This window comes from Stenella coeruleoalba (genome assembly GCF_951394435.1).
Source record: "Stenella coeruleoalba genome assembly, chromosome: 6".
Taxonomy (NCBI): domain Eukaryota; kingdom Metazoa; phylum Chordata; class Mammalia; order Artiodactyla; family Delphinidae; genus Stenella; species Stenella coeruleoalba.
In genome coordinates, this window is record NC_137151.1 from 94,153,056 (window position 1) to 94,179,941 (window position 26,886).

Here is a 26,886-nt window from a genome sequence, read left to right on the forward strand (position 1 = left end):
AAGTTAAAACGAATTGGCGGCTATATACAGTTGGACAGAGTTGTGTCTTGTACACTAGAAAGTCTTCTATAGAATAATCATCTTAGATCAACAGAAGACCAATCTTCAATGTCATCCTGCAAGCAATCTCCTCCTGTTTTCTTCAATGTCCCCTTGTAGTATGGCTGGCAGTTGTTTTGGTGACTGCTACCCTCTTGAGATGCCTTGCCATAAGTGCTTTCTTGGGCACTGTAGTCTGCATATCCTTGTCCGTATCCGCAGTTCCTAGTTATACCCAGAATAATCATAGCAGCCATAGCCACTATAGTTTTGATCACCACCATAGGCGCTATTGTAATTTCCATATCCTTGATCATAATAATTATTACTTGGTTCCAGTTTTGGCCCTGACCTCAGTCACGACTCCAGCACCACCTCACCCACCAGCTACAGCACATCTTCTTCCTTTTTGTTGTTGCCTGTATGTGCAACTTTGATTTCACACTTCCCAGGACCAATTTGATGATAACTGCTTACTAACAATTTCTTAACTGGCTCTTTGTATATGTAATAAAACAAAATCCTGTTATTTGCTTTTGTATCCATGGGAAGTTCAATATTTTCAATCTCTCCAAAGCCTCCAAAATATTCTTTAATTTGTTCTTCAGAAGTATCTGGGCTCAGTCCACCCACAAAAAACCTTTTGAGGGGTTCCTTCCCTTTTAAAGCTTTGACCTTTTTAGCGTCTAGCAATTTGCCATCCAGTTTGTGTTCTTTAACTTCCAAAACCTTATCAACACTAGCAGCATCTTTGAAAAGCACAAATCCAGATCCTCCTGATCTTTCGGTGACTGGATCTGTTTTAATTGTGCAGTCTACAACTTCCCCAAATTGAGACAAATATTCAGTCAGATCTTTCTTAACTTGTATCCCAGCTCAAGCCTCCAATAAACATTTTACTGTCATCCTGCTGATTCTTGCTCACGTTAATCTTGGATCCCTCTCCGAATTCCTCTGTGTTACTGTACTGATATATATCCTCCATGGTGGCAGAATTGTTGGCTGGTGGGTGCTGTCACGCAGTCTGAGTCGTGGCCGCAACAATGGCAGAGCATTGTATGGAGCTGGATTGAAAATGGCGGCGGACCCTAATTAAACTTAAAAGCTTTTACACAGCAAAGAAAGCCATAAACAAAACGAAAAGAAAACCTACAGAATTGTTGCAAATGATGCAGCTGGTTTTCTTTTATACTTGAGTTCAAATTTTTGGTTTTTGTGAATCTTTTGTATGTTTTTGATTTGTGGTTACACTGGTTTTCAAGTATGTTAACTCATTATTGTGTCTACTTGCTTTAGACTGGTGGTCCTATAAGCTCAAACACATTCTAAAAAATCTACATTTTCTTATTCCCCTATTTTATGACGTTGATGTCCTGTTTTACATTTTCATGTTTATCCTTTTGCTGTTCATTGTAGTTATAATTGCTTTCACAAAATTCTTTGATTTTTTTTTTAATCTGTGTACTGGCTTATTCAAGTGGTGTACAATCATTTTACATACTTGCTTTTCCGTATTTTGATTTTCCCTTTCCTATGGGTTCTTGCTTCTTTTCTATTTCGAGAAAACCTTTCAATATTTCTTTTAGGGTAGACTTAGTATTGCTGTATTCTTTTAGTTTTTGCTTGCCTGAGAAATTCTTTAATTTTTTCTTCTATTCTAAATGATAATCTTGCTGGGTAGAATATCCTAGGTTGCAGGTTTTTCCCTTTCAGGACTTTGAATGTATTTTGCTATTCCCTTCTGGCCTGCAAGGTTTTTGTAGAGAAATCAGCAAATAGCATTATGGGGGTTCTTCTGTAACTACCTCTTTGTTTTTCTCTTGCTGCCTTTAGAATCCTGTCTTTAACTTTTGCCATTTTAATTATGATATGTCTTGGTATAGGTCTGTTTGGGTTCATCTTGTTTGGGACCCTCTGTGCTTCCTTTATCTGGACATCTGCTTCATTAGGTTTGGGAAATTTTCTGCCATAATTTCTTCAAGTACATTTTAGATCCCCCTTTCTCTTCTCCTCCTGGGATCCCTATTATGCACAGCTTGGCATCCTTTATATCAGCCCATAGGTCTCATATGTCGCTTTCTTTTCTTTTTTTTTTCATTTGTCTTTCAGCGTTCTGTTATGATTGGGTGATTTCCATTATTCTATCTTCCAGATCACTTATTCATTCCTCTGCATTATTTAGTTTGGTATTTTATTGCCTTTAGTTTGGTTTTCATCTCAACAATTGAGTTGTCTAATTTTGATTGGCTCCTCTTTATAGTTTCTATTTCCTTGTTACAGTGATCTGCATTTCTATTGACAGCCTTTCTTAATTCCTTCAGCATTTTTATTACCTCCTTTTTGAATGTGGAGTCTGGCAGGCCGGAGAGGTCTGTTTCATTGTTTGTTCTTTCAGGGGATTTTTCTTCTTTTAATTGGGAGTGTTTCCTCTGCTTTTTCACTTGTATTTCTTTGACTCTGAATTTAGGGGAAACAATTATCTACTGTGGTCTCAAAGGGCTGTTTTTATGTGGGAGCATCCCTGTGTAGCCTCCATGAGTCCATTATTTTTGGTGTGAGGGCTGTTTTTTGGTATGGATGCCTGCCATGTCTTTCCTCAGAGTTAGCTGGCCATCATCCCCTTGATATGGGGTATGATTGGTGTTGTGATGACCAGAGCTTGCACTCGATGTTGGGCAGGGCCTCCTCTGCTCTGTGGTTGTCACAGCCCTATCGAGAGCAGGGTCTGCTTGCCAGTTGTTGGAATAGAAGCCCCCAGATCCAGTTCTAAGCTGCACTGTGAGGTAGGTGGGATTGGAGCACTCCCTCTGGGAAAGGAGCTGCGCCATATTCCTCTCCAGGGGCTGTCCACTGGGACGGGCACTCTGTGCCATCACCTGTTACCTAGTGCATGTGCTCACAAAATACACTGTTGTTGGCACTGCCCTCGGCCCTGCCTCCGCTGTGAGAATGCTGGTAATCAGCTCAGATTTCAGCCCTGCTTCTGCTTGTGTGCACCCACAAAACGTGCTGCTCCTGGCACCAGACCCGCCTCAGCTGGGGAATGCTGGTAATCAGCTTGGATGTCCCTCAGGCACTGCACTCACAAAGCCACTGGTATAAATCCACTGAAGTTGCGTACCCGGACCCGTTGTAGGAGTGGCAGTAATCTGCCCAGATTTCAGCCTCAGCAGCTGCATGTCTTGGGCTGGGAAGTGCAGTGAGGTGGCAAGGACTGTCTGTCCTGGTCTCTCTCTCTCCTGCCTGCCGCAAACTGGCTGCTACACTCTCTTCTGAGCCTCTGAAGCTCCCTATCTGTCCCCTCTGACCTCCTAGCTGGTGAAAGGGGTTCCCAGGGTGAGGGAACTTTTTCCCTTTCACAGCTCCCTCCGAGAGGTGCAGATCCCATTCCAATTACTTCCCCCCCCTTTTATCCTACCCAGTTTACATGGTGATCTTTTGTGCAGCTTTGGTTGTATGAGATCTTCTGCCAACGTTCAGTAAGTATTCCGTGAGAATTGTTCCACATATAGATTACTTTTATATATTTATGGAGGAGGTGAGCTCCATATCCTTCTATTCTGCCATCTTGATCTCCATCCCCCCAGTGGATTTTTTAAATAAGGAATTGGCTCACATGATTATAGAGGCTGACAAATCCCAGATCTGCAAGGTGAGTAGGCAAGCTGGAGACCCAGGAGAAGCAGTGGTGTAGTTCCAAATCGAAGGCTGGCAGGCTGAAGACTTAGGATGAGCTGATGTTTCAGTTCGACTCCAAAAGCAGGATAAAGCTGATATCCCAGTGTGAAGGCATTCAGGCAGGAGGGATTCTCTCTCGGGAGGATCAGCCTTTTTCTTCGTTCAGGCCTTCAACTGATGAGGCCCACCACATCAAGGAGGGCAATCTGTTTTTTCAGTCTACAGACTTAGATGTTAATTTCATCCAAAAATGCTTTCACAGAAAGACCCAGAATACTGTTTGATCATGTAACTGGGCACACTGTGGCCCAGTCAAATTGACACAAAAAATTAACCATCTCAGTAGATATTGACAGCCTCACCCTGAGAGTGAATGCCTTAAGTGTTGCACCATAGGCTCCTGGCATGCTATATCAATTTTTTTTTATCACTGTTGTAACAAATTACCACAAAGTGGTAATGACTTCAAACACCACAAATTTATTATCTTACAGTTCTGGAGGTGAGGATTGTAAAATGATTTGGCAGGGCTACGTTCCTTCTGCAGGCTCTAGAGGAGAAATTTCTGCCTCTTCCAGCTTCTAGAAGCTACCTGCCTTCTTTTGCTTCATGGGTCAGCATTACTTCAGCTTCTGTTTCAGTGACCACACCTCTGAATTGACCCTTCTGCTTCTGTCTTATAAAATCCTTTTGATTATGTTGGGCCCACCCAGACAATCCAGGATAGTCTCTCCAGCTCCAGATCATTAATTTAATCATAGCTGCAAAATCTCTTTTGCCATGTAAGGTAACATAGTCACAGGTTCCTGGGATTGGGATGTTTGTATGTTGGTGGGGGAGGGGTTATTATTCTGCCTACCGTACATGGCTAATCTCATCTTGGTATCTGCTTTCTGAAGGATCCAAAGTAGCACAGCCACCTTGGCCAAAATGACCTCCCATGAGTTTCTATAGTACTTTCCCCAACAACACTTACACAACTCTACTATAACTACTTCTGTGTTTATGTCCCTGTAGACTGTGGACTCCTTGAGAATACTGTCTTATTCACGAGAATGTAGTTTAGCAAAATGTTTGGCATATTAATTTTATTTCCATGGTAGGAAATTTTTGACCATGTCACAATATTACTGTTAAGAGTTTAATGAGGCAAAGTGACTTGAGATTTCCATCTAGTAAATATTTCCTTCCTTTACTGCAAGCTAGATCAATGGTTTTCCCCATAAGTACTGTTGGTTAGTTGCCTGTTAGCTCTCAAATCCGTTTCTCCACTTTTCCTCTGCTCTGTTTCACTGGGAACTACATTTCCCATGCCCCCTCACTCTCTGGTTTCCAGCGAGGCAATAGCAGGAGATTAGAGAGCAGGATGAGAGAGAAAAAACATAGTTATTTCTCACCCCCTGCCCCACTCCCCTGTTTCTTGTGGTGTCTCTGTCAGTGGCTGTATCTTCTTTGTATTCTGGCTCTAGGACACTGGTCACACCACTTCTTCCTGATGTCCTATCTGAGGGGCGCTATCACTTTCTGCTCTTGCCAATCTCTGGATTGCCACATCATCCCTTTTAGTTTCTTAGCCTTGGTTCCATCACCCATGAAACCAATTCCCTGTGTTCCTTCTACTTGAAAGATCCAGAGGTAATTGTGCTTTCCCAGTCACACTCTGCTTGATATATGTACTGGCAACTTTGAGAATTACTAGAAATTCTTGGTCTCCCCCCCAAAATTACTACCTTGATTATGGCATTAAATGAACGATCAGAAATTATGTTTTCTATCAGCCAATTCTATTTAAACTCCATAAACTTTATGATTTATGGTAGAAAAATGGAAATGGACAAAAATTCTATAAATTGAAATTCTTACTCCCCAAGAGTGAACCAAAGTTCAGCAAGATTCAAATATTGTATTTGATAAGAATAGAACCAATTCTCAAAAGTCTCTTAATTTAAATCCTATGCTGATTTAGCTAATTTTTAATGCAGTTTGTTTTATACAGTTTCTTCCTAAGTTTCATGTTATTAAAGAGGCTGTCTCATAGTTTTTTGAGTAAGCTAGAAAGTCACTTCAGTGTATTAGAAGCCTCAGGAATTAGTAGTATGAAACTTGTTTTTTATTATCTTTATAGTGTAAAAAGTTGTAATATCAGATGATATTGAAATTAATAGATGTTCTATAGGCCCAGGGAATTGCATACTGTTGAATCTAGAGCTGAAGAGTTAAAGTATATTCATAACAAAAGGCTGAACATACATAACTGCAAATAGATACTCTGACACTGGGTGGTCAGGGATAATTTAGGGCATAGCAAAGATTTGGAAAATCAGAGAATAGTGAAAAAGGGGAAAAGTTGGGAAATAAAACTTCACTAATGACTATGTATCTTTGAGGTTGTTCTCTAAGATTCATAAACAAAACACATTTACATCAAAAGTGTTTTTTTCATTTTAATTAAAACAAAATGGTTCTAACAAGATGGAATTTGGTTACTGACTTCTATCACACAAAAGGACAGATCTCCAAACCATTTTGTTAATTGGAGAAATGACATTCTGACTATTGGCCTCACACATCATTCTGAACTGTTTAACATCTGGATAATATCACAAATGAGCAAATGTTTTTCAATATACTCTTAATTTTTTTTTGGCTGCATTTTATGGATTTCATAATCTGGGATTGAATCATTTATATGAACTAAGCCTGCTGAAACCATTCGAGGACTTGTAAATTTTCCAGTGTAGCTTTCTTGTTTGTTAACCTCTGGAGCAGTATACGGTCTTGCAGAGCATTTTAACTGATCATGGCTATCATTTGGGCTCTTTCCTAAAAGCCTTGCTCTTGATTTTGCTTTTTCAAGATGCTTAAATGAAGTTACATATAAATCCTCAACTCTATCCGAACAATCCTAAATATTAAAATAAAAGATCAGGTTGGTGAGTTAGGTTTCTTAAAAGTACATTTTAGACTTACAAGGACTAAAGTTTGTAATATCAACAAAGAATGAGAGCAGTCAAATGTTTTATAGGCAGTCCCCAAATTCAGACCCTACCTTCAATGCCTGCCATCAGATACTTTAAAAACCATACTTTAAAAAATCTCATTGTTTCAAAGGATCTGTTATTTCAAAAGGTATGCAAGATATGAGCTGAAAACCAGAAATCTTAGGGGACCTGTCCTCAGGGGTCAGACTCCTAGGCAAAGACAGCCCTCCTATAATTCTCCTCTTCTAAAATACCTCTTCCCCAACCCCAAACATAAATTATAAGCTCTTATATTATACTTTTTAAAGCATCCAAACATTCATTCTTTAAAAGTTAATAAATACCTTCTTTAATATTTATATACACACGCATACAGAGGTCAGCATCTAAGGATATGGTTATGTTTATACTAAAATATAAAAAATTTTTGTGTACATTCTGAGACTAAACAAGTAAAATATTTAGGAAAATAACTGGAAGGAAATACACCAAAATAATTTTTTTAAATGATGGTTGTTTTAGGGTGGTGGGATTATGGGCTTAGTTTTCCTTTTCTCTTTTTTTTCAAATTTGTACAATATGACTATATTTTATTTAAAAAATGTAATAATCTACAAGTACCCATAAGAGGGTATGGAGTTATTAGTCATTTCTCAAATTAGTGTAAACTAGTTTCCTCTGCAGTTTGAGCAGTTTGTCCCTTAATGCTTTGCAGAGATGGCCACACCAAGGGAATGGGCCTGCTTTGATTTGGTGAGAAGGTGGGAGTAGATTAATAGAATTGGCAGGTAGGAGGAATTTAGGCAGGACTAAGAAGAATTACGGCAGCAAGAGAGAGAAGATTTACCAAGAAGGAGGTATGAAGAGTCCATATTTTTGCCTGGGTTTGCAAGTAAACATTCTTCCTTTTCCATCTTATATACATGGAAGCAATTAGGTAAGGGAATTATTAAGCAATTATTAAGGGAATTTCTGCTACATTGGTAACATATAATTTTTACTTGACAGTTGATATAACATTACTAGAGTGACAGCAGAAGGGCACGGAGACCCACACCACTGGTTATTTTTCTGGAAGCGCCTACAACTCAATTTCCCTGTCTTCTACTTTGATTGCTTTGGGAGATTTCCTGGATTTTAGAGAATCAAATGAGCGAGTCTTTCTGATGATCTGAAAAATGCCCTCTTACCTCTCAAATTCTCTGGTGTCAATTTTACTAGAGAGAAAAGTTTAGGTACTGTTGGTTTGACAGAGGGAAGTAAATATAACTATCTCCCTTATCCATTCTTAGGATAAAGGTTCTGAGATCCTATATGATCCCATACCATATAACATAAACACAATCTCTTATTTTGTTTGGAAAAGTGATAATAAAGATTCCACTTATCTGAGGGAACTTCAGAAAGTCTTTGCTTTTCAAAAACTATGAACCCATCTTTTACTTCCTTTTCCTCGTCTGTACACACACACACACACACACACACACACACACACTCATTATTAAATTATTGAATTTAGAAAAGAGAAATACAAAGTTGAGAGTATGTTGATAATATTTACCCTGCTACACATTTGCTTTACTATTTACTAGAGGTAATCATTTGCTTTGCTGTGGAAAACAAATTCAAAGCAACTATTCTGAAATTAGATCTATTTTCTCATTCAAAGATAGTTATGCACATCAAATTATCAATATAATTTCATTTTAGAATTTGTGCGTTTTCCCAACTGTGGGTCATGCCTATCTATATATGCCAATAGAGAAGAGCAGTGTTTCAGAAAATTAAAATAAGCCCCTTCCATTCCTAGAGATTTTAACTTTGCTTTTGAATGGTTTATATAACGTCTAGTAGCAGATTTACCTTCCTAATTGTTTTATGTTAATATTAAAAATAGATATGAATTTCCATGTTTCTCAGCAGATGGCAGAGGGGTGGTGATGAGAGAAAAGAAAAGAGTAGAAGCTAAATTAAAATTTTACAATTCATAATTCAAGAGATTGTAAATTTTGCATATCTCTAAGGCTTAGCAGAATAACTGGCACATAATATGAACTTAGTTTGTTTTACTGAAACAAAGATAATTCAGCAATCTGCAAAAAGACTATATATTTATACTTATATCTGCATGAAAAGACAATCCCAGCCTTTCTGTAGTATACAGCCACTGCCAATGGTTTTACAGGTTGTGCCTGCACAACAGCCCCTGGCTGAGGGGTCAGTCAGGGCTGAAATAGCCAGTCTTCCGTAGACAGAGCTGTGTACCCTGTCCAGGCTGTGTCAGCCAGTAGAGTCGGCCTGGAGGAAAGAATGCTTTTTTTCTAATTCGTGATCTAGAGGGGGGTCCCCTTTATTTTACATAAAGGCACTAAGTGTGTTAACATTCCCTTGATTTTCTGATTGCCTTTGAATGAGGTGAGGTGATATTTGAATGTCAGAAGAATTTTTAAAATTTGGAGGTCTGTTTATCTTGGGGCAGTTAAGGTTACATACATACTTGCATGCAGACACATATACTCTAGATTATCTACAGAACTTTGCCAAATACAGAAATAAAAGACTTAGAAAAACATTATTACGTGTATAGTTCTTCTTGCAGTCCAATGAAGCAATGCCCTTGGAACAGATTTTCTTAGAAGAATTCCTGTGGTGGGCAGTGTGGTTGGTAATATACTATCTTGTTAAATGACTTTTTTTGTTTGCTGACATGGTCTCTTTCTTTTTGAACCTTGGGCTTTAGATTTTCTCTCTTTAGTACTTCCGGGAAGAGGGATGGTTTTGAGTTTTTCTCAGCTATCAAAACTTTATATTTAAGCAATTGTGATTCAGGGACCTTTTGTTTGGTTTTATATAAAGAGTTTGTATTTCTTCTTTGTAATGTGCAAATGTTACTAAATGTTGTTTTCTATAATTCTTATTTCCTTTCCATCTCTGACGATACATGTCTTCTAATTTTGATTTCTCTCCAGCCTCTGCATTGAGGCGAGTTAGAGTATTACTTTGCCTGGAAGGAAAAGTGAGTTTGTTTACATATTCCTCATCTTGGCATCTTGGCATCTTGCAATTAGGAATTCTTGGATACGGTGACAGTACTGCTTCAGGTTTTTCCTGTACTATCAATTTATAGGTGTTATTGTGCTCCTTTCTGTCAAGGGACTTCATTTTCAGTGTCTTTTCAAAGCAAGCATTTGATTGAGTTATTTTTGATTTACCACTCCAACTATGTGGGTCTTGTATCTCTGTTTTAAAATCACAGTTCTCTGCTTGAGGAAACTGCATGAAACCGTGTTCTTTCCTTTGTTTCTTAGGCATTGTATCTGTAAGTCTTTCTGATGGCTTATTTACTGGAATTGCCTGGGTATTTTTGTTGGAACAAGGTTGTACTTTAAGTAAACTGAGTATTTTCGCTTCCTTAGGATAGTATCTTTTCTGTTCCTGAATTATTGATGGACTTTATTTAATATTCTCTAAGGAAAAATGTTCCTTTTCTTCCTTTTTGGTCAACTCTGTTTCTACAAGTCTATCTTCAGAAACCTTTTGTAAAGTGGTTTTCTGAGCAATTTTTGAATATTTATTTTGCTTTTCTGAATGGTCCTCCACAAACTGATTTTCATCTCTTAAAGACAAATCTGGCTTTATACATTTTAATGGTGTGGAAGTAGAATTAACCAAATTTATATGCCGGCTTATGCCCTCTAATTGCCTTTCTGTGATTAGTCCTGATTTTGACAGTTTTTCTATAAAAAGGCTCTGGAGGTGTTTGCTTAAATCAGCTTTTAGATCTAAGAGTTCATTTTCTGATAAAGCTATAAGATAGTTTTGTAGAGATTTACTTAAGGGATATTTCATGTTTATTTCAAGCCTACTACCAAAACTCCCTCTTGAAATATCTTGTCCTAACTCATGAAAAGATATTGAGGCACTTTTAGCTCTTAGAGAAGATACATTTGAGTGTATAGGCTCAGATTCTGCGTCTTTAAATAAACTGTTGTCTGAAAGGTTTTTTAGGAAATAGTTTTGGAGAATTTCATTTAAAAAAGATCTTAGCTTTATTTCCAAATGTTTATCTATGAAATGATGATTAAAATTATTTATAAAAGACATGATTTCTTTTACAGTTTCTGAATATTTCTCCAGAAAAATATTTTGCCCTTTTGGTTCTACTTTCTCATTCATCAAATACAGATTTTGATAGATTTCTGGTAAGTCCTCTTTGGTGATGTATCCTGATTCTGAAAGCCTTTCTACAAGGTAATGCTGGATATGTTTACTTAATTCAGATTTAAATTTTTTTATTTCTGACTCTGAGAGTTCTTCTAGAAATACATGCAGCTTTGGATTCAAAATAGGTTTTCTCCCCAATTTGTCTACTTTATCAAAATTCTCTTCGATTTCTTCAAGGTCTTCTGTCTGACTTGGAAAAGGATGTTCAATTAGTCTTTCTAATTCTTTTTCTGGTTGTCTGCTTTTAGACTGACTATATTTGAAAAAAACATTAAATATCTTTTTCAAAAAGGATTTTAACATTATTACATCAGAGTTATTAAGTTTACCCATTAGTGCGTTACTTAAATTTTCTAAAGTAGAACTTAGATCATTTTCTTCTCTATCAAGCCTCTGACCATTACTTGGCAAATCTGTTTTTTTATCTGGTGTCGACTGATATTTTGAATCTTGTGGGGATCTATTTTGGCCTTTGTCTATGAATTCCACTCCATTAAAAGAAGTGATTTCTTTGTGAATGATAGGTGTATTCTGCTCTGAAAGAGGTTCTGTTTTGCTTCTGATATCTGAATAATACTCTGTGGAATACTTTGGCTTTTCTTCAGCAAAAGCTGTCTCTGTATACAGCAAAAAACCCTTCTGGTATTCTTTATCTAATTCTATCACTTTCATTATCCCCAATTCTAAAAGAGTATCTACAGGAAATGCTTGTATTATCTGGCTTATAACAGATTTGGCCGGCGGAAATTCTATTTCATTATTGTTTTCTTCATAGTGAATTAGAACATTGGAAGGCGAACTCTCCCAAGCTGTGGGTAATTGACTCTGCGAGTTTATCTGTGTCTCACTCCATTCTTTCACTCCTCTCCCCAGCTCTGAGAAGACCGGTGCAGTAAATATTTGCTTTATAACATAATCATATACAAGGCTATTCAAATCTGGTTTGGAGCTAGATACTTCACTTTTTAAATGTTTCTTTTTGAAACTACTCTTTTTTTTAATTGGAAAATCTATCTCACCAGCCTCTAAGTGTTTTTCAGAGACAGGTTCCTTTTCTACCTCTGGAGAATTTCCTGGTCCACCTTCTGAAAGTGAATCTGTGGGAATATCTTTAATTATTTCATTTAAAAGAGACTTTGAATTTAAAATGCCTCCTTCTGAAAGCCAGCTATTTAAATCTTGAATTTTTTCAAATACTTCGCCTTCCAAACTACTTGGTTGTTCATCATGAAGAGCCAGAAGTGGAGAACTATGACTTTTCTTTCTTGCTTTGGTGTCCATAGAAACTTCAGGTGTAGAAAATAATCTATTTGAAAGGTCTTGCAGATTTTTACTTAAAATTAACTTGAGCACCATTGACTGTTTTAAATTTTCTATGTGGGAAGTAAGACTTAATGATTTTGAGAGGCAACATTTATTTACATTTACTTTTCCAGTCATTGATGATTCTCCCTCAAAGTTTGGTAAAGATACATTTGGTAGCCTTTCCTGTAACTTATTCTTAGTGTCTAAAGTCTTTATTGTGGTGATACTAGGATGATGGGCTAAATTATTCTTAGTGTCTAAAGTCTTTATTGTGATGATACCTGGATCATGGACTAACTTATTCTTAAGGTCTGAAGTCTTTAGTGCAGTGATACCAGGATCACTGGCTAACTTATTCTTAGTGTCTAAACCCTTTATTGTGATGATATCAAGATTATGGGGCCAGGTTTTATTAGCAGGGCTTGCAGTTTTTGAATGTGTTGGGTAAGGAGGATCTTGGTCTTCATACTCTATAACCTCGGCACTTAAAATATTTCTACATTTGAACATATCTTGGTCTTTCCTTTTTCTGACTGACATTTTGTTGTTTATATTCCTTAGAAAAGGATCAAAACCATTCTTGATGTTGAATTTCTGGAACTGTAATATTAAAAAAGAAAAGGTAAGAAATTTGGACGTATTTGTTTTAAATTTATAATAAAATTTTTAGTTAATTCTCTTTGAGCAATCTGCCAATTTATCTATTCATCTTCCTGACTTCTACAAAGAGAAAACCAACTTTAATTATTTTAAAATATTTGAAATTGGAATAATAATGAGAATTTTAATGCAAATTTTTCAAATTCCTAATTCTGATACTATGTTGTGTTCAAGAGCTTTTTGCTACCTGGAATATTTTTAAACACTTAAAAGGCACTCATCAATTGTTTGTTTAAGAACTCGATTTCCAGTGTTAGCTCCATTTGCTTAGACAAAGGCTAACATCAAGATCTAAGTCCTATCCATATAAATATTTTAGTAGCAATGTGGGTAATTTTTTTTTAAATGCAAAGCAAGCAGTAGATATTCCATTAAAAGTATCATAAATATTCTCTAAAGAGTGACTTGGGAACACAGATCATCTGCCTTTAAATCTGAGAGTTTTAACAATGATGATGAGTTCCACCTAGTCCTTAGCATGTTACAGTAGAAACTTGCTTTTTGATAAATATTATATATGCCTCAGAAATGGTAGAGAACAGTACAAAAAATTCTCAGTTACAGTGAAATGTCAGTGTAATAGCCATAGGCAGTTTTGTAAGCTCTGGGATCAGGCTATTCTATTATTGAAATAGCCTAGAAAATGAAGTCTCTTATTCAAACTCTTTGTTCATACAACTTCTCTATTATCCAATTAAAAAAAGCAAAATGTGAAATAATCAGCCTAGTATTTGTTTTAGTTCATATGGTTTTCAAATGCTAATTGATACCCAGGTGACAGCATAAGAATCCCTGTTTTTTTGTTTTGTTTTGTTTTTTGAGAAATACAGATTCCCAGGCTCCATTTCCATTCATTAGGTCAGAGGTGGGACCTGGGAATATGTATTTTTGTAAAGATGGGTGAGTGTTTCTACTAGGTAGTCTGGCTTTGGAACCACTGAATTACATAAAGTATTACAGAAACCTAGTATTTAAGTATAACTGATATTGGGATAAGAAAACAGTACTCACCTGATATTTTGGCTTGAATTCTATATATTCTGGTTTGAAAGATGGTGAAATGTATTCTTTTGGTGAAAAAGCCACCTTATAAAAAGAGAAGTTTTAATTTTAGACTGCTTGTAATGAAAGGATATTTCCCAAAATAATTTTATTCCTTCAATAGTTATTAAAGATATTAAACATGTTAAAAACTAAATAAGTATTTTTCTCATAACTACCATAATTTGCATATAATCAAAAGAAATTTATATCAGAAATATATATAATCTTAGCTTCCCTGACACTATAATATTCACCCTATTGATGTGTAAAATCAAAATAATGCTCAGCAACTTTAAGCAGAAACAAAATTGGAAAAGAAAACAGAACTGTTAGAACAAGTGTAATCTAATTCTAGAAGGTTGTGAAATGCTTTAGATAATAAATAGCATCTGATATTACACTGAGATAGCATTTTCAATGACTCTCAAGCTGTAATTGTTAAATGGGTACTTACTGCCTAAGGAAACACTTAGTACTAAATCAAGGTGTACAGGAACAATTATAGAATCACAGAACCACTGACATTTTAGAGATGGATGACACTTTAGAGATAATAAAGTCCTAGTCTTTGTTTTACACAAAAATCTGCAGTTGAAATTATTGCCCTAAATTACCAGATGATTAGTAGCCTAAATCCTAGGCATCCTAAATTTTCATCTGATGCTCCTACTACCACACAATCAAGACTTCAGTGAAAGACAATGGTGCTTTGAAAACATCATAATGTTTAGAGAAAACTTGATACCATCTCTTTGCAGAACACTTAGTACTATAAACCGCTTTCCTACACATTTTCTCCTTTAGTTTGTAGGGGGTTCATTATATATCAAGTTAGTTAAAATAATTCAATGAATGACGCTTTCATAAGAAATACTTTTGGTTTAAGTGTTCATTAATATTAAGCAGTTAATAACATGACTTTATTCTTAAATCTTCAGCAGCTTCCTACGTTGTGTTATTCATTGCCCTCACACACTGACTCTAAATAATTTCTGCAAGTATCTCAGTATTCCCCACTATAGTTTCTCTCCAGGAAAATGTGTCTAACTCTGAATTCTAGAAATATATCTTGTACTTTTCCACACCTGTTCCTTTGCTCATTTTGTTTTTCTTTGCCTGAATTTTCCAAAATCTCCCTTAAAAACAGTTTAAATTCTAACATTTGAAAGTTTATTGCCTTAATGAATTTAGTAGAAAATTAAAATTAAAAGAAATATGTATGACAAGGAAGTGGAAGAAAAAGTAGAGGAAAAAATATGATCTAATTTTTGTAAAACACACAAAACAAATAAATAACCCCCCCCCCAATATAAGCATGGAAAAATATATGAAAAGATACAGAATGTTAACATTGTTTTCTCAAGGGAGTAACTCTGGAGGAGAGGAAAGAGGACGCAATTAACTTTTACTCTGTTTAACTCTGTGTTATTGATTAGATGAACATACAATACTTGTTAGTTAAAAAATCCAGGATAGTTATATGAGAGGGAAATGATCAGGATGCTAGAAAAGGACAAAAAAAAGAAGCCAATACAGGAGCTTCAAGATGGTAGACTGAACATGTGCGTTTACTTTCTCCTACCTCCCAAAGTTCCAGTAAATTAACAGAAAATAATATTTCCGAAATAAAAATCTGATGACAAATTGAAATTATAACGGAGTAATCATGGTTCAGGCATACAAAAACAGAGTCAGGTGGCCATTGAGCATCTTGTCTCAGATAAAATCTGGTCTCATTCAGTGGTCTCTGCACCACTGAAAACCTGAACTTTCTCTGAACTGTACCAGACCCAAGGACACCACCAGCAGTATTCAGAACAATACCTGCCAGCTGCAAACTTACGGTCTTAAGGTCTCCCCTTGTAATTATGCAACCATTTCAGACCCCAACCAATCCTTACTTAACAAGCACCCTTACTGCTTGGCTGCTCCAATCATAATTCTCGATAAACAACTCATGTACCTAAATGCAACCTTGCAGTTTTTGCCTTTATAAGTCTCCCCCATTTTGTAGTCCAGTGGAACACAATTCAAGTGCTTGAATATGTGTCTCCCAGACTGCAGTCCTAACAAACCTCAAATAAACACCTTTTATTTCAATCAGGTCTCCATTTCTGAAATTTTGGTTAACAAATCCCATTGGAATACTAGAAATCAGTAAGGTAACACACCAAGATCCAGAAAGTTGAGAAAGTTTGGAAAATAGGAAACCAGATGGATTGACTTAATGGAAAACCCCCATCAAGAAAACCAGAGCTTTGGGACTTCCCTGGTGGCACAGTGGTTAAGAATCCGCCTGCCAATGCAGAGGACACGGGTTCGAGTCCTGTTCCGGGAAGATCCCACATGCTGCAGAGCAACTAAGCCCGGGTGCCACAACTACTGAGCCTGTGCTCTAGAGCCCACGTGAGCCCGCGTGCCACAACTACTGAAGCCTGCGCGTCTAGAGTCCGTGCTCTGCAACAAGAGAAGCCACTGCAATGAGAAGCCCGGCACCGCAACGAAGCGTAGCTCCCGCTCGCCACAACTAGAGAAAGCCAGAGCGCAGCAACAAAGATCCAACGCAGCCAAAAGTAAATTAATTAATTAATAAAAAGAAAAAAGAAAGAAAGAAAACCAGAGCTTTAAATAACAGAAATCAGGTAGGCCTGAGAAGCAATAAATTCAAGGTCAACATATACAAAGAGAATCAGATGGCGGTGCAATTGTCATAGCATTAAAAAGCTGCATTTGGAACAGCTGGATCACTTGGACCCTTCTTTATCACTGTTCTCTTTCTCAGTGCAAACAGAGCATACATTGCTGGCAGTATTGTCTTTCCCCAGTCACTCACCAAACACCAAAACAAACAACAACAAAACAAGCAAGATCAAAACTGTTGTCTGAGAAAATGTGCAATCTGCCTAGGTGGGGACCCTCTATGAGTTTTGAGCCTTGGCACAGCAGCAGAGCAGAGCTTACAGCCACTCACATTTTCACATCAGATAACTGAAGGGGGATAAAAAGGAAGGAAAGGAAGTTCTATTCAGGAGAGAAATACACTGACTCTTTGGAAATGCTGTAGGGTCTCCAGCCATCCTGCCTGCCCTCTTCCATCCCCATATACCCTCCAGGGAAGCTGGCCTGTCACACAGAGAATACCTATACAGCTAACATATTCCTTCATTCACAAATATAAAGTGAGCCAACAGAGCTCATCAGATATGAGGAAAATCAGTACATGTAAGTGAAGGATCAATAAGAATAAACAGAACTAACCCCAGAGTAAACAGAGCTATTTCTGAAGAATGTAGGGGGAGGATGACCCTTGGAAAAGATTCTAAATAGTATCCTCAGAAATATCTAAAAGGGTATTATTGATTTCCACTTAGCTATATAATAGGCTTGTCAAATTTAATGTATATATAATAGGATTCTAGATTACCACCCTCCTCCCCTCCCCCTCAAAAAAACCACAAAACCTTGGCTTTTCTCTGTTTTTCCTCATCTCAGGTAATGATGCTACCATCTACTGAATTATTAGACCAGAAATCTGTGTCACCCTATCTCTCCACCTTCTTCTTTTCATATATAACCCAGCACTAAGTTCTGTGGCTACTGGCTTCAAAATATATCAAGTATCCAATCATATCCGACCACCACCTACTACCACTGTAGCACAAGCGACCATCATCTCTTCCCAACAATAGTCTCTTAACTAGTCTCTTGCTCCCTATGACAGAGAATGAGAATTACTTTCCCAAAATACATATTATCTCAAGAACCTCAATTTGTTTAGGGGCAAAAACCCTTACTCAAAAAGCTGCATCTTCCAGCCTCCTTTAAAAGACAGGAGTGGCCATGTGACAAGGTTCTGGCCAACTACATATAATTGGAACTTGTCGGGAGAAGCTTCTGAGAGAATGTCTTAAAACAGAGGCAGACTGAGCTGACAGGTACTTTTCTTTTCTTTTTTTTTTTTTTGCGGTACGCGGGCCTCTCACTGTTGTGGCCTCTCCCGTTGCGGAGCACAGGCTCCGGACGCGCAGGCTCAGCGGCCATGGCTCACGGGCCCAGCCGCTCCGCGGCATGTGGGATCTTCCCAGACCGGGGCACGAACCCGTGTCCCCTGCATCCGCTGGCGGACTCTCAACCACTGCGCCACCAGGGAAGCCCATTTGTAGACTTTTTACTGATGGCCATTCTGACCGGTGTAGGGTGGTAACTTACTGCAGTTTTGATTTGCATTTCTCTAATAATTAGTGATGTTGAGCATCTTTTCACGTGCCTACTGGCCATTTGTATGTCTTCTTTAAAAGAGGTGAGATATTAATGCCAAAACTGTGCTTAATTTGTCCTTTAAGTGGAAATTCCATACAATGTTGATTTCATACACTAAACTCTATTATTAAAAAAAGTATTGACTTTTCACACTTTTCTTTCATACTCATTCTATTATTTAATTTTATTTTTAACATATTCCTTATGAAATCAACATTATATAGACTTGTCTTAATATTTTTATCTTTTTAAATTAAATTAAATTAAATTTTTATTATTTTTTTGGCTTCGCCCTACAGCATGCGGGATCTTAGTTGCCCGACCAGGGATTGAACCCATGCCCCCTGCAGCGGAAGTGTGGAGTCTTAACCACTGGACAACCAGGAAAGTCCCTCTTAATATTTTTATGTCAAACTACATGCTCATCCTTGTTGCCACAGAGGCAGAGGGTCAAGTTTGCCAACTACACCAAGGATTGAGGATATTATCCTCAAGAAGGGATACTGACAGACAAAAACATGTTAACTATGTGAACAATTAATAAATAGCGTTGAGGTAATCATCTATCCACTTCAGCAAAATTATCAATAGACCTTTACCTCATACTAAAAAAATTAAGTATAGATGGATTAAATATTTAAACATAAAAAAGTATACATAAGGCTTCCCTGGTGGCGCAGTGGTTGAGAGTCCGCCTACCAATGCAGGGGACACGGGTTCGTGCCCCGGTCCGGGAAGATCCCACATGCCGTGGAGCGGCTAGGTCCGTGAGCCATGGCCGCTGATCCTGCACGTCCGGAGCCTGTGCTCCGCAACGGGAGAGGCCACAACAGTGAGAGGCCCGCGTACTGAAAGAAAAAAAAAAAAAAAAGTATACATAGAAAATCAGCTAGGAGAATGCTGACATAATCTTGAAGAGGGGAAGGATAATCTAAACAAGATATAAACTAACAGCCACAAAGGAAAAGCGGCCAGATTTGACCACATAAACAGTTCAAATTTCTATAAGGACTCTGAAGAAGTAAAAAAAATGCAGATAACAAACAGCGTAGATAAAGCATTTTTATTCAAAATACATAAAGCATTTTCACACATAAACACACAACCCAATTTGTAAATATGAGCAGAGATTATAAACAGTCAAATAACAGAAATACAAATGGATAATAAACACATGAAAACTGTTCACTCATTAATTCTCAGGAAAATGCAAATCAATAGAATATCATTTTTGTGCATCAAATTAACAAAAACAAAATTAACAAAAGCAAATTAACAAAAAATGACCAGGCTGTGAGATAATGGATATTTTCCTACATTTTGGGCGCAAATGCAAATAAGTAAATCTGGTTTAAAAGATAATCTGGTAGTATCTATCAAAAGTAAATATGCTTTTTGAATTTCGGTTTTCTCAGGGTATATGCCCAGTAGTGGGATTGCTGGGTCATATGGTAGTTCTATTTGTAGTTTTTTAAGGAACCTCCATACTGTTCTCCATAGTGGCTGAACCAATTCACATTCCCACCAGCAGTGCAAGAGTGTTCCCTTTTCTCCACACCCTCTCCAGCATTTATTGTTTCTAGATTTTTTGATGATGGCCATTCTGACTGGTGTGAGATGATATCTCATTGTAGTTTTGATTTGCATTTCTCTAATGATTAACGATGTTGAGCATTCTTTCATGTGTTTGTTGGCAGTCTGTATATCTTCTTTGGAGAAATGTCTATTTAGGTCTTCTGCCCATTTTTGGATTGGGTTGTTTGTTTTTTTGTTATTGAGCTGCATGAGCTGCTTGTAAATTTTGGAGATTAATCCTTTGTCGGTTGCTTCACTTGCAAATATTTTCTCCCATTCTGAGGGATATTGGCTCGGTGCTTTGTGACAGGCTGGAGGGGTGGGATAGGGAGGGTGGGAGGGAGGGAGACGCAAGAGGGAAGAGATATGGGAACATATGTATATGTATAACTGATTCACTTTGTTATAAAGCAGAAACTAACACACCATTGTAAAGCAATTATACCCCAATAAAGATGTTAAAAAAAAAAAAGTAAATATGCTTATATACTTTGATCCAACAATTCTGCTTCTCATATTTATCCTATAATATAATACTTACCATTTAGCAAGTGACTATTATGTTCCAAACCCTTTAAAATTCTTTGAAATAGATGATAGTATACTCATTTTGCGATGAGAAAACTGAAAGTCAGATGTAAATTGCCCAAAGTTATGTGACCATGGTAGTGGAAGAATCTGGATTTGAACCTAGATATTTCTTACGGTAAAATCCAAGCTCTTTTTCCTATATCCTAGTTTCCTATTCCTAATTCTCTTACCATCAACAAACACTGCTTTTCATTGGTAGATAAAATTAAATTCCCCATCCCCCCTACCTTTCTTCCACCCTGACCTTTGGGGAAATGATTTAGCATCCTGTCATTGTCAGGGTTTAAATAGAAACTTATTAAGCTATATCTTGAAAATCTTAATTTATGAAGGGGCTCTAAAAATGTAAAGGAACTATTGAAAGACTGTCACCTGAATCAGCTATGAGTTGAAAGAGACGTTAGTCCTTTCCAATTCAGATTAGCACTCCAGAAGTTTGTCTCAAAATACTGCATTTCTTTAACACACTGTCTACCTTGGTTCATAAAAAACTCTTCTTTTAACTTCAAACTTCAAAGTTTATTTTACCGTAGATTCTGAAGATTTTGTGACTTGTTTATGAAGCAATTAGCTTAGACTTTTAGGAATTTGTTCTAGAACTCTGATATGTCTTCAGTTTATAAGCCTGTTGCCCTAGGTGACAGATTCTTTCAACTTTCTAAGTCTGTTGATTTTATGTAACCTATGTTTTATGGGTTACCCACTGAATTTATCTTGTTCAACTTAATTTAGTTTTATCTGTCATATACAGGTCTGACTACCACCCTTAAGAAAAATATTTAAGGTAAGTTTTCTTTTTCTTTATTTAAAAAAAATTAAACTCTTGACCATGTACCTTTTATCCAGTTTCCCTCAACAGTAACATCTTGCAAAACGATGTAATATCAATATCACAACCAGGATATTGACATGGTACAGTTAAGATGCAGACATTTCCACAAGGATCCCTAATGTCCTTTTAGAGTCACACCCATTTCTTTCCTGTATCCACCTCCTACTTAATGCCTGGCAACCACTAACTTGTTCTACATTTATAATTTTGTAATTTCAAGAATTTCATATAAATGAAGTCATATAGCATCTAATATTTGGGGATTGGCTTTTTTTCACTCAGCATAATTCTCTGGAAATTCATCCAGGTTGTTGTATGTATCAAAGTTCCTTTGTATCGTTGAGTATTATTCCATGGCATGGAGGTAGCACAGTTTATTTATAGCTGTTCACCAATTAAAGAACAATTGTGTTGTTTCCACTTTTTGGCTACTATGAATAAGGCTGCTATAAATATTTGTGTTCACGGTGTTTTTGTGTGTGTGATCATAAGACTTAATCTTTCTGGGATAAATGCCCAAGAGTATAATTGTTGGGTTACATGGCAGTTGCATATTTAGTGTTTTGAGAAACTACCAAACTGTTTTCAGGAGTGGTTATAAAATTAAAAATTCCCATCAGCAATTTCACCAGCACTTAAGTTTATTACTGTTTTTTATTTTAGGTAAGAGACTTAGGTCAAGGTTTGGTTTTGTTTGCCCATGGATGTGCAATAGCTCCAGCACTACTTCTTTTTTTTTTTTTTTTTTTTTTTTTTAACATCTTTATTGGGGTATAATTACTTTACAATGGTGTGTTAGTTTCTGCTTTATAACAAAGTGAATCAGTTATACATATACATATGTTCCCATATCTCTTCCCTCTTGCGTCTCTCTCCCTCCCACCCTCCCTATCCCACCCCTCCAGGCTGTCACAGAGCACCGAGCCAATATCCCCGTGCCATGCGGCTGCTTCCCTCTAGCTATCTACCTTACTACGTTTGTTAGTGTGTATATGTCCATGACTCTCTCTCGCCCGTAGCACTACTTCTTGAAAAGGCTATCATTCCTCCATTAAATTGCTTTCGCATCATTGTCAAAAATCAGTTGGGCATACTTTTGTGGGTCTATTTCAGGGATGTCTATTCTGTTCCATTGATCTTTGTGTCTCTCTCTCCTCTAATACCACACTATCTTTACTCTTGATTACTGTAGCTTGATTACTGTAGCTAGTAGGCCTTAATTAGGTAAAGTGATTCCTCCCATTTTCTTCTTTTCAAAGATGATTTTAGCTATTCTAGGAGCTGTGCCTTTCTATACACATTTTAGAATGATCTTGTCTATATTTACAAAGAGCTGGTATTTAGATAGAAATTACATTAAATCTATAGGTCAATCTGGGGAGAACTGACATCTTTACTATGTTGTTTTCCAATTCATGAATATGGTATGTGTATTTATTTAGGTCCTTGACTTCTTCCATCAACATTTTGTGATTTTTATTATCTAGATCCTGTATATGCTTTGTTAGATTTAAAAGTATTTAGTTTTCTTTGGAGTTACTATAAATGTTATTGTGTTTAAAATTTTTGTTTCCACATGTTCATGTTAGTATGTAGAAATGCTGATTTTTAAAAATTGAAGTATAGTTGATTTACAATGTTGTGTTAGTTTCAGGTGTATAGCAAAGTGATTCATTTGTGTGTGTGTGTGTGTGTGTGTGTGTGTGTATATATTCTTTTTTAGATTCTTTTCCCTTATAGCTTATTACAAAATATTGAGTATAGTTCCCTGTGCTATATGGTAGAACCTTGTTGCTTATGTATTTTATGTATAGTACTGTGAATATGTTAATCCCAAATGCCTAATTTATCCCTCCCTCCACCTTCCCCTTTGGTAACTGTAAATTTGTTTTCTACGTCTGTGGATCTATTTCTGTTTTGTAAATAAGTTCATTTGTATCATTTTTTTTAGATTCCACATATAAGCAATATCATATATTTGTCCTTCTCAGCCTGCATTACTTCACTTAGTGTGATAATCCCTAGGTCCATCCATGTTGCTGCAAATGGCATTATTTCATTCTTTTTTTATGGCTGAGTGTTAAAATGCTGTTGATTTTTGCATTTGGAATTTTTATCCTTTAAACTGCTCAACTCACTTACTAGTTCTAGTAGTTTTTTTTGTAGACTCCTTGTTATTTTACATAGATAACTTTTTCATCTGAAAATAGAGACAGTTTGATTTCTTCTTTTCCGATCTGTGTGACTTTTATTTCCCTTTCCTGCTCTATTACAATGGCTAAAACTTGCAGTATTATATTGAAAAAGAATAATAAGAGCAGACATACTTGCCTTGTTCCTGATCCTGGAAGGAAAGCCTTCAGTCTTTCACCATTAAGTATAATGTAATATGGAGGTCTTGTAGATGCTCTTTATCTAGTTGAGGAATTTACCCTCTAATACTACCTTGTCGAGAGTTTTATATCATGATTGGGTGTTGAATTTTGTGAAGAACTTTTTTTGTATCAATTGATATGATCGTATGATTTTTCTCCTTTATTCTGTTGATATCATAGGTTACATGGACTGATTTTCAAATGCTGAACCAGCCTTGCACACCTGAAATACTTACCATTTGTCATTGTATATAGTTCTTTTTATACATTACAGTATTGGTGTGCTAATATTTGGTTGAAGATTTATGCATCTAAGTTCATGAGAGATATTAGTCTGTAGTTTTCTTTTTTTGGTAATGTCTTTGTCTTGTTTTGGTATCAGAGTAATACTAGCTTCATAAAATGAGTTGGAAAGTGTTCCCTCCTCTTCTCTCTCAGAATAGGTTGTGTAAAATTAGTGGGTTTTTTTTTTTTAATGTTAGTAAAATTCTCCTGTGAAACCATCTGGGCCTGGACATTTCTCTTCCAGGAACTTTTAAATTACCAATTCAATTTCTTTAATGGCTACAGGACTATTCAGTTTAATTCATCTTGATTTAGTATGTGGTTTTCTGGACTTGGTCCATTTCTTCTAATTTATGAGCATAAAACTTTTTGTAGTATTTCCTTGTTATCTTTTTAATGGTTGCATATATGTATGTAGTGGTATATCAGGTTTCATTCCCGATTTTGGTGATTTGCATCTTCTCTCTTTTTACCTTTGTCAGTCTTGTTAGAGGTTTAGCAATTTTATGGATTATTTTGAAGAACGAGCTTTGTTTCATTGATTTTTCTCTATTTTTTTTAAATTTTCAGTTTCACTGATTTCTGGGTTTTTTATTATAAATGCTTTATTTATTTATTTTTTAACATAGAGGAAGCTTGGTGGTGGATATGTAGACATGTGGTGTTTTTATGACTGAGTTAAAGTTCAGGCTCTCTTTCTTATAGAATGTAAATGTGTACCAACACATGTATATGTAATTGTTATAAAATTAAGCTTAGTCACTAAAAGAAGATTTGCTGTCTGAACTTTCTTCTATATTTTTTTCACCTTCACCATCAGGCACTGGAGCATCTGGCCTCTCTAGAAGATCTGGGTCTAGTCCTTCCGATATCATTTTGTTTCTTACTGCCATCACTGGAATACCCACCCATTTTGAGATATCTGGCATATCTTAGATCCTTGGCTACAGTTAAGATATTTTGTGGTGTTACTTCACTTTCCTGTGGTCCAGAGTCTTGTAAACTGTTCTGCTGTGATTGCTCTGAAGTGGTTTCAGAATGTGTTTCATTTGTGATCCTAGTGACACTTATAGGAGATACTTCAAACGTGACATCATCTAGCCCTGGGATAGATGACAAGTTTGCATCTAAAATATTGAGAGTTGTTTCAATTTGCTGGATACAAAGAGAAAGGTCTGCCAGTTTCTCCTCACAAACTGTAGAAAATTGGTTGAGAAACTGTACACTGTGTACCACAAATTGGTTTAGAAATGCCACCGTTCTGTTCTGTTGAACAGCTGGCACCTTAGTCAGGTCTATGCCTGACCCCATGAGAGGAAGCCCATCCTCATCCATCTCCTCTCTGTTCTTTATTATTTCCTTCATTCATCTTTTTGGATTTATTTTGCTCCTTCTTTTTCTAAGCTCTTGAGGTGTGGGAGCTTAGCTTATTAATTAGAAAGTTTTCCTCTTCCAATGTATGCATTTAGTGCTATACATTTCTCTCAGTGCTGCTATTTTAACTGTCTTATCAATTTTGATATGTTATATGTTCATTTTTATTCTATGTATTTTTTATTCCATTTGAGATCTCCTCTTTGACCCAGGGATTATTTAGAAGTGTGTTTTAAAATTTCCAAGTGTTTGGAGATTTTCCTGTTGTCTTTCTGTTATTGATTTCTCATTTGATTCGGTGTTCTGTATGCAAGACAAAGATGGCCTCTGTGCATTGCCACCCCACCCACCCCAGGTTGTTTACTTATTCACAGCAGGCTGAGACCCATTAGCTCAAAAGTCTGCCAGCACCAGACTAAAATTTGTACACATCCAATTATTTTAAACACAACCAAATAAGCAGATTTTTTAACTATTTAGAGCCTGCCTGCTTTATATACTCAAGAAACTGTGCCCAGCATATACTAGCCATAGGTAAAATAAACCCTGGGGTTATAAAGAGCCCAAGACTCTGCTGCCTTTTGGGGTTCCTGACCCAGAGACTCCCTTCCAGGCTGCTGAGTAAAATCACCTAGAGATGTAACCCTCTCTCTGATATCCCTCTCCTCTAGGAATTTCCTTGTCCTTCTCTCCCTCTGAGTATTGGCCTCTGTGCGGTAGCCTCTAGATGGTCTCATGCTGTGAGAAACTTCCCCCACATGCAAACCTGTCGAAGTGTCACTCAAATAAAGCTGTGTGTGCTACTGCCACCTCCTGGTCAAATGGTTTTCCTTGATCAGCCCCCAAATCCCTTGAACTCCCTATATTCCATTATGGTCAGACAGCACCACTTCATATAGTTTTAATTATTTTAAATGTGTTGAACTTGGTTTTATGGTCCAGGATGTGGCCTATCTTAGTGAATGTTCCATGGGCACTTGAAGACACTGTGTACTCTGCTATTGTTGGATAGAGTGTCAGTTAGATCCTGTTGGTTTACTGTGTTGTTAAGGTGTTCTATATTCTTGCTGCTTTTCTGTCTAGTAGTTCTATATTTACTGAGAGTGAGGTGTTGACATCCCCAAATACACGGGTGGATTTTATTACCTCTTTCAGCTCTATCATGTAATGTCATGCTTTGTTACTTTAGTATTGTTATGTCTTCCTGGTGGAGTGACACTTGTATTATTATATAACATTCCTTTTTATCTCTAGTAATTTTCTTTGCAAGTAAGTCTATCTACTTTATTTGATATTAATATAGCCCTTGTTGCATTTAATAATTTTTATATATATATATATATATGTTTTTTTTTTTTTTTTTTTTTTTTTTTTTTTTGCGGTACGCGGGCCTCTCACTGTTGTGGCCTCTCCCGTTGCGGAGCACAGGCTCCGGATGCACAGGCTCAGCGGCCATGGCTCATGGGCCTAGCCGCTCCGCGGCATGTGGGATCTTCCCGGACTGGGGCACGAACCCGTGTCCCCTGCATCGGCAGGAGGACTCTCAACCACTGCGCCACCAGGGAAGCCCTAATGATTAAATTTTGAAGTCACATCTTTTCCCATTCTTTTGCTTTTAGTTTACGTATGTCATTGCACTGATATTTGAAGTTAATTTCTTGTG

The 26,886-nt window shown here is 36.8% G+C and overlaps 1 protein-coding gene, 1 long non-coding RNA gene and 2 pseudogenes across 4 annotated transcripts in view; 1 reads left to right on the forward strand and 3 right to left on the reverse strand.

Annotated features, from left to right (window-relative positions):
* Positions 1–77: 77 nt before the first annotated feature.
* LOC307187438 (heterogeneous nuclear ribonucleoprotein D-like) lies at positions 78–1,024 on the reverse strand (annotated as a pseudogene). Its single transcript has one exon. The product of its transcript is annotated as a heterogeneous nuclear ribonucleoprotein D-like (transcript).
* Positions 1,025–6,304: 5,280 nt separating this feature from the next.
* Positions 6,305–26,886, reverse strand: part of C2CD6 (C2 calcium dependent domain containing 6) — a 142,532-nt gene continuing 121,950 nt past the window's right edge. Inside the window, 6 exon segments of the mRNA XM_079923486.1 lie at positions 6,305–6,622; positions 9,278–9,372; positions 9,375–9,539; positions 9,542–10,151; positions 10,155–12,827; positions 13,899–13,973. Of these exon segments, the coding sequence (XP_079779612.1) occupies positions 6,350–6,622; positions 9,278–9,372; positions 9,375–9,539; positions 9,542–10,151; positions 10,155–12,827; positions 13,899–13,973 (3,891 nt within the window). The 3' untranslated portion in view covers positions 6,305–6,349.
* The window catches only part of LOC307187441, a 57,191-nt gene continuing 43,039 nt past the window's right edge, over positions 12,735–26,886 (forward strand). Inside the window, exons 1-2 of the long non-coding RNA XR_013828604.1 lie at positions 12,735–12,849; positions 21,109–21,141. This is a non-coding gene — a long non-coding RNA (uncharacterized lncRNA). The remainder of the gene's footprint in view (positions 12,850–21,108; positions 21,142–26,886) is intronic.
* LOC307187440 (WASH complex subunit 3-like) lies at positions 23,889–25,213 on the reverse strand (annotated as a pseudogene). Its single transcript has one exon. The product of its transcript is annotated as a WASH complex subunit 3-like (transcript).